General features: G+C 51.9%; 1 protein-coding gene across 1 annotated transcript; it reads left to right on the forward strand.

Moving 5' to 3' along the window:
* Nucleotides 1-721: 721 nt before the first annotated feature.
* Nucleotides 722-5,820, forward strand: LOC116855906 (myeloid cell surface antigen CD33-like). The gene is made up of 7 exons (XM_032838981.1): nt 722-758; nt 824-1,213; nt 1,417-1,695; nt 1,922-1,969; nt 4,496-4,589; nt 4,876-4,956; nt 5,369-5,820. Exons 1-6 carry the CDS (start codon nt 725-727, stop codon nt 4,946-4,948), a joined length of 918 nt encoding a protein of 305 aa, XP_032694872.1. The 5' UTR covers nt 722-724; the 3' UTR covers nt 4,949-4,956; nt 5,369-5,820.
* Nucleotides 5,821-6,775: the final 955 nt, after the last annotated feature.

Raw genomic sequence — 6,775 nt, forward strand, 5'->3', positions numbered from 1 at the left:
ACATTTAAAAAGACCAGGTGTCTGCAGCTGTGAACCTCACAGGGACAAAGAGAAAGTCCAGTGTGTCTATGGAGGAAATGGCTCCCTGGGTGGGGACTGCATCATGGGATGGACCAGGCCAGGTCCAGCTGTCTCGTGTCCAGTTCCCCAACACAGATGTTCACTAAGCTCATGGAGAATGAATGAATGAACGTATGAATGGCCGTGGCCTTCTCTTCACCCAGGATCCCTTCTCTTCTGCCCCAGAGGCTCACACAGACCTACAGAGTCCTCCACCTTGCAGGACAGAACACCCGAGGGTCGAGATAAGGCTGTGACCCTCATCCAGGTCTAGCCAGGAATTGACTAGCTCCCCAGTGTAGACGGTGCTGCTCAGACAAGCCCCTCGGGTGGAGGAGACCTCAGGAGACTCACTGTGTCCCAGGCCTCACGTGTCCTCAGAGGTCCTGGTCCAGGCTCTGGTGCCAGAGGGAAGTGCCGAGATGAGAGGCAGGACATGGGTCTGCTCCTGCTCTCTCCTTCCCGAGTGGATCTCCTTGGTGTCCAGCCAAGGGTGAGGCCGGCTCTGCGTAGAGAGCGGGGAGAGCTCTGGAGCTGTAGTTCCTCTTCTGTGAACCACGAGGCCCTGTGCTCCTCCCCAGCTTCCCGTGGGTCCCCCTCAGCCTCCCTCCCACTGCCTTCCTCTCCTTCACCCACCGGAGGCCACACACCCTCCATCTCACAGATGCTGCTGCTGCTTCTACCCCTGCTGTGGACAGGTGAGTGGGCCGAGGGGAGGGGGCGAGGTGGGCGAGGGCTGGTGCTGACCCTCAATTCTCCACAGGGTCCCTGACTCAGGGCTCAGAATTCTGGCTGCAAGTGCAGGAGACGGTGAAGGTGCAGGAGGGCCTGTGCGTCTCTGTGCCCTGCCGCTTCTCCTACCCCTACTCCCCATCCTACTGGACCTCGTCTTCCCCTGTTCATGGCTACTGGTTCCGTGAAGGGGCCAGTGCACACCAACATGCTCCAGTGGCCACAAACAACCCAGGTCGTAAAGTGCAGGAGGAGACCCAGGGCCGATTCTACCTCCTCGGGGATCCCCGGGCCTACAACTGCTCGCTGGACATCAGAAGTGCACAGAGAAGGGACTCGGGGACATACTTCTTCAGGGTGGAGAGAGGGTCTTCTGTGAGCTACAGTTACACACAGAACCAGCTCTCTGTGCAAGTGACAGGTAAGGAGGAGACCCCAGGAGAGGCTGCAGAGGAAGGATGGGGGTCCTGGGTCAGAGCTGGGATGGGACCCCCCTTCCTGGGAGGGGTTAGAGGTAACACATGTCAAGGTTCAGAAGCAGGAGCTGGACCAAAGCCTGAGGCTTCTCTCAGGGTCTCACTCGGACCCTCCTCCTGATTCCCATGTCTCCCCATCTCCTCACAGCTCTGAACCACACACCTGACATCCTAATCCTGGGGACCCTGGAGCCTGGACACCCCAGGAACCTAACCTGCTCTGTGCTGTGGGCCTGTGAGAGGAGCACACCGCCCATCTTTTCCTGGACGTCAGCTGCCCTCACCTCCCTGGGCCCCAGAACTCACCTCTCCTCGGAGCTCACCCTCACCCCACGGCCTCAGGACCATGGCACCAACCTCACTTGTCAAGTGTACCTCCCTGCAGCTGGTGTGATGGTGGAAAGGACCATCCAGCTCAATGTCACCTGTGAGTGTGGGGCAAGGTTGCCCGATTCCCTGAAGAGGTGAGGGGCAGGAAGGTCAGTTTGGGGAGCCTCGGAGTTTTACTGGGAGGTCTGTCTAAGTGTGGGACCTAGAAGGACTCAAGCCCTGTCCCTCCTGTGTTTCTGTGGTTTCTGGGGGTGAGAAGATACCTACATGTATCTCACATGCCCCTGCTCACTGAAGGGGGAAATCCCCTCTTCCCATCCCAGGTGCCACACAGAACCCAACAACTAGTGTCTGCCTGGGACACAGCCCAGGTAGGAAGGAGCCTCCTCCCTGGTTATAGTGAGTGGTGTTTTTCAAACCTCAGCACAGAGTCATGTCCCTGCCACTTTCTGCACTCATGGAGATGGCCTAGACCCCCTGTGGGTGAAGCCAGTGTTTCCTCTCCCTCCCCAGGCCCCATGGCCCTGTGAGCTGCTGTCCCCATCGGCTCCCCTCAGCTCTTCTGCACACCTCCCTCCCCACCCCATCATCAGTAGAAGGGAGAACAGGGCAACGTGAACCCAGCAGATCGGCCCCTTATCATGCAACTCCTGATGACTCCTCCTGTCCCATCTTTTATTCTCCCGAACAGCTGCTTTTTTAAGTACTTCTGAACACGTAATATATTCACACGGACAAACATCCAAAATGTACAGGAGATTCTGTCCTTAGACGTACAATTTCCTCCTGGGAAGTAGCCAGTGTCCATGGGCAGCTCTGAGCCTTAGTGTGTTTGCGATGCGGGGCTTAATCCCAGGACCCTGAGATCATTACCTGAGCTGAGGGCAGAGACTTTAACCCACTAAGCACCCAGGCGTCCCAGTGTGTCTTCTCTTAATGGAAAATCATGGCATTCATTTTCTTCTACCAACAGAAACACTGCAACACTGTAATCCATACTCTTGCATCTCATTTCTTGTACGCGTGCCCGTGTGTGTGTGTGTGTGTGTGTGTGTGTGTGTATCTATGGGGTACATTCTTTTTTTTTTAAGATTTTATTTATTTATTTGACAGACAGAGATCACAAGTAGGCAGAGGTAGGCAGAGAGAGAGGAGGAAGCAGGCTCCCTGCTGAGCAGAGAGCCCAATGCGGTGCTCGATCCCAGGACCCTGGGATCATGACCAGAGCCGAAGGCAGAGGCCTTAACCCACTGAGCCACCCAGGTGCCCCTATGGGGTACATTCTTAAAACCAAAATAGCTCAATCATAGGTTCTTTGTCTTTGTCTCTTGAGAGACAGGGCAAAGTTTTCTCCACAGAGGGTGGACAAGTTTATTTTCCCAACAATCAGGTTTTCACCAACCCTCCATGGGGTGAAAGTTCTGATCTTTGCCAGTACCAGGTGGAAACTGTTATACAGTATTTTTTATATATATGCAGTATTGTGTCCATGAGGAAAAATTCACCTATAAGAAAACTTGCTATTTTGGCCATTTCAAAGTGTATAATAGGTGGTTCTGGGGACATTCACAGTGTTGTAGGACCATCACTACTACCTGACTCCATCCCCCCTGCATTGTCATCATCCCTAATGGGAAACCCCCTGCCTCTTAGACAGTCATTCCCTACTCCTCCTCCTCCTGACCCCCTGCAACCAGGAACCTGCCTTGTGTGTCTGCAGATTTGCCCACTGGGAACGTGTCAACTAAACGAAATCCCACAAACTATGGACTCTTGTGTCTGGCTTTCATTTTACCAAAACATTTTCAAGGATCATCCATAGAGCTTGTATGAGTACTAATTCTTTTTTGTCTGGATACTATTCTATTGCATGGATGTCCCATGTTCTATCCAACCACTGATCAGGCGATGGACATGTGGGTGGTTTCTGTTTGGGGCTATGATAATGCTAAGAACACTGGAGGACACGTTTTTTTTGTTGTTGTTTTTAAGATTTTATTTGTTTATTTCACAGAGAGAGATCACAAGTAGGCAGAGAGGCAAGCAGAGAGAGAGGGAAGCAGGCTCCCTGCCGAGCAGAGAGCACGATGTGGGACTCGATCCCAGGACCCTGAGATCATGACCTGAGCCGAAGGCAGTGGCTTAACCCACGGAGCCACCCAGGCATCCCTGGAGGAAACGTTTTTGTTTGAACATTCTTTTAAGCTTTCTCGAGCATATGTCCAGGAGCAGAAATGCAGGGTCCAAGGGTAGTTTCTGTGTTTTAATTTTTTGAGGATAATGCCAGACTCTTTCCCACAGTGGCAGCACTGTTTTTCACCCCCACCACAAGTGTGTGAGGGTTCCCTTTTCTACACACTCTTCCCAGCATTATTGTTTTCCTTTTCAAAATAATTATAGCCTATTTGTGGGTGTGAGGGACTGTCCAGTGTGGTCTGATTTGCATTTTGTAATGACTAATATCATTCATTTTTACATGGATATTTTTATCATTGGCATATCTTTTCTGGAGAAACTTTCGAAGTCCTTTGTCCATTTTTAAAGTGTGTTGATTGCCTTTTTGTAGTTAAGTGTTCTTTACATGTGCTGGACACTACACCTTTATCAGATCTGTGATTGGCAAGTATTTCTTCCCAATACGTAGGTTGCCTTCTTACATTCTCAATAGAATCAAGTAAACAAGACGATTCACTTTGGTGAAGTCCAGCTTTTGCGTATTTGTCCAGTATTCCTGCTGGAAGGGCAGTGTATGTGGTGGGGTGAGCCCCAGAAACAGGTGGTCCCGCATCCAGTGATGCAGGAAGGCCTGTAGAACCAATGGCCAGAGTCGTGCTGGGGTGAAGGACACAGGGCCGCGTTCAAGCCCATGAATCTGTCCTCGTCCCATGTCCCTACAGTAAAATCAGAGCCCATGGCAGAGTTGGTTCTGGTGGCCATTGCAGAAGCAGCTGTCAAGACCCTGTTTCTCCTGCTCTGTCTCGTCATCCTCATGTGAGCACTGCCCCAGGGGAAGGGGAGAGGTAGGGAGGGCGGGGGCATGTGGCTGAATCCCAGAAGGGTGCAGGAGGAACTGAACAGGCTGAGGTTGGGGCAGGAAGGAGGATTCCACTGAGTGTCCGTGAGGGGATGTCCCTGCGCAGCTCAAGGTAATCTGTGGGACAAGACATGCCCTCTCTTACCTCAGTCACCTCTCCAAACGCTTAACTGGCAACACGGGTGAATCAGCTCACCCTGCACCCCCATGATTAGACTGAAAGACCCTGGTCTCTTCCCTCAGAGTGAGGTTCCTCAGGAAGGAGACAGCCAGGCCTGCAGGGGACCTGGAGGAGGCAAAGCCCACCCCCACTTAATCCCTCAGGTGAGTGACGTGGGCAGCTCACCACCCAACATCCCACCAACACCTGCTCCAGGATGGCCCCAGCGTTGCTCCACTCAGCATGGCCAGAATTGAGCTGCCACATTCCTCCCAAAGCCACTTCTCTACGGGGTTTCCCTCACATGGTTGACAGGGCTCTCCTCTCTAAGGCCAGAACTGGGGTGTGGTTCTCCACTGTGACCTCCCTCCCTTCTGCCTGACCCAGTACATCACTCAGTTTTGCCCATCCTTCCTCCTAGGCTCATCCTGCTGCCAGTCTCTGCCCCATCCTGACCTTACTTGTACCTGTGGCCTCCTTTCTTCCCCAGACTTCTAACCCACCTGCCTCCAGCCTCCCTCTCTCTCCTCAGCACACTGAGTCTTGGGAGACCATTATTATCCACTTTCTCCACAGCATGAGGAGCTATGGGTCCTCTCCAGGGCCAAGACCAAGGCTGGGTTTGAAGGCCTGGCATGGTCCGCTCCCCACTAGACCCTCCACCGGGATCTCTACCTCTCCCTGCTTCTTGCAACATCTCCACAACCAGCTGGGCCAAGGTTTTGCATGTGCCCTTCCTTCTCCTGAAGTACAGTTTCCTCCCCAACCCTGCATCTCCAAGTCCTAATCATCTTCAGGCTCAGTCTTAAAAGCCAACTAGCCCCGTATGTGTGTGTGACTCACATGATTTTGAATCAAGTCGTATTCAGTTAAGAATAGACTCCTTCAGCAAGTACTACTGAACACCTACTATGTGCCACCTTGTTTTGGTTTCGGGTGCATCAGTGAACACAACAAAATCTCTGTCATCAAGAACTGTCATTCTGGAGACAAGAAATCAAAAGAAATAAATAATAAATAATATTAGAGCACTTTGGGTAGAATATGTGTTTGCAGAAAAGCCATGCAGACTGAGTGCACATGGCATATTGGGGACCATGTTCTGGAACCAAGAGCTGAAGAGGTGACATTTGAGCAAAGACTTGAAGTCAGGTGACAGAGCAGGTTCTGTATTTTCCTGAGAGAAAATTATCCCAAGAAATGGACAATGGGGAAAGGTGAGCGAAGTCACTCTGAGACAGGAGGAGGGCTGGTGTGGAAACAAGAGGATGGGGTTGAGAGCACAGGAGTGCAAGGTAGGGATGCTGGGATGATGGTGCTGATCTAGTGGGGGTGCAGGCCCTGTGGGACTGGGGGTGTAGACCCCATGGGATGCAGACCCTGAGGGTGTAGAGACCTTGAGGAATTGGAAACCTCATGGGGGTGGAGACCCAGGGGTAGGAGTGTAGAGCCCACAGAGGTGCAGACATCCTCCTGGTGCAAATCATGTGAGCCTTGCAGAAAATGCAAGAATCTGACTGAGGGGGTGGTGGGGAGGGGTAGGGAGAAGGTGGTGGGGTTAGGACATTGGGGAGGGTATGTGCTATGGTGAGTGCTGTGAAGTGTGTAAACATGACGATTCACAGCCCTGTACCCTGGGGTTAATAATACATTATATGTTTATAAAAAAAGAAAAGAATTATAAAAGAAAAGATAGAAAGCTCAAAAAAAAAAAAAAGAAAATGCAAGAATCTGGAAGCCTTTGAGGAGAGCAGAGATATGACTGAACGTTCCTTTTAGTAGGATCCCCACAGCTGTTCTGCTCAGCAGCAGCCAGAGTTGTCCACGACGGCAAGACAGGGATTCGGAGGGTACTGCTGGTGCCCAGGTGGGACACGATGCTGCTCCAACCATGGAGAGTGGGGGCTTTATTTTTGGATATAGAATGATGATAGAACAAACAGGATTTTGGGGGCACCTGGTTGGCTCAGTGGTTAAAGCCTC

The sequence above is a fragment of the Lontra canadensis genome, unplaced genomic scaffold, assembly GCF_010015895.1.
Source record: "Lontra canadensis isolate GAN:19392208 unplaced genomic scaffold, GSC_riverotter_1.0 scaffold107, whole genome shotgun sequence".
NCBI classification, from domain to species: Eukaryota; Metazoa; Chordata; class Mammalia; order Carnivora; family Mustelidae; genus Lontra; species Lontra canadensis.

What these genes read in the sequence shown, in the direction of transcription:
- LOC116855906 (XM_032838981.1), top strand. Translation starts at nt 725, where the DNA reads ATGCTGCTGCTGCTTCTACCCCTGCTGTGGACAG. An exon ending in GCTCTCTGTGCAAGTGACAG is followed by an intron (nt 1,214 to 1,416) that starts GTAAGGAGGAGA and finishes ATCTCCTCACAG; the next exon opens with CTCTGAACCACACACCTGAC. An exon ending in CTCTGTCTCGTCATCCTCAT is followed by an intron (nt 4,590 to 4,875) that starts GTGAGCACTGCC and finishes CTCTTCCCTCAG; the next exon opens with AGTGAGGTTCCTCAGGAAGG.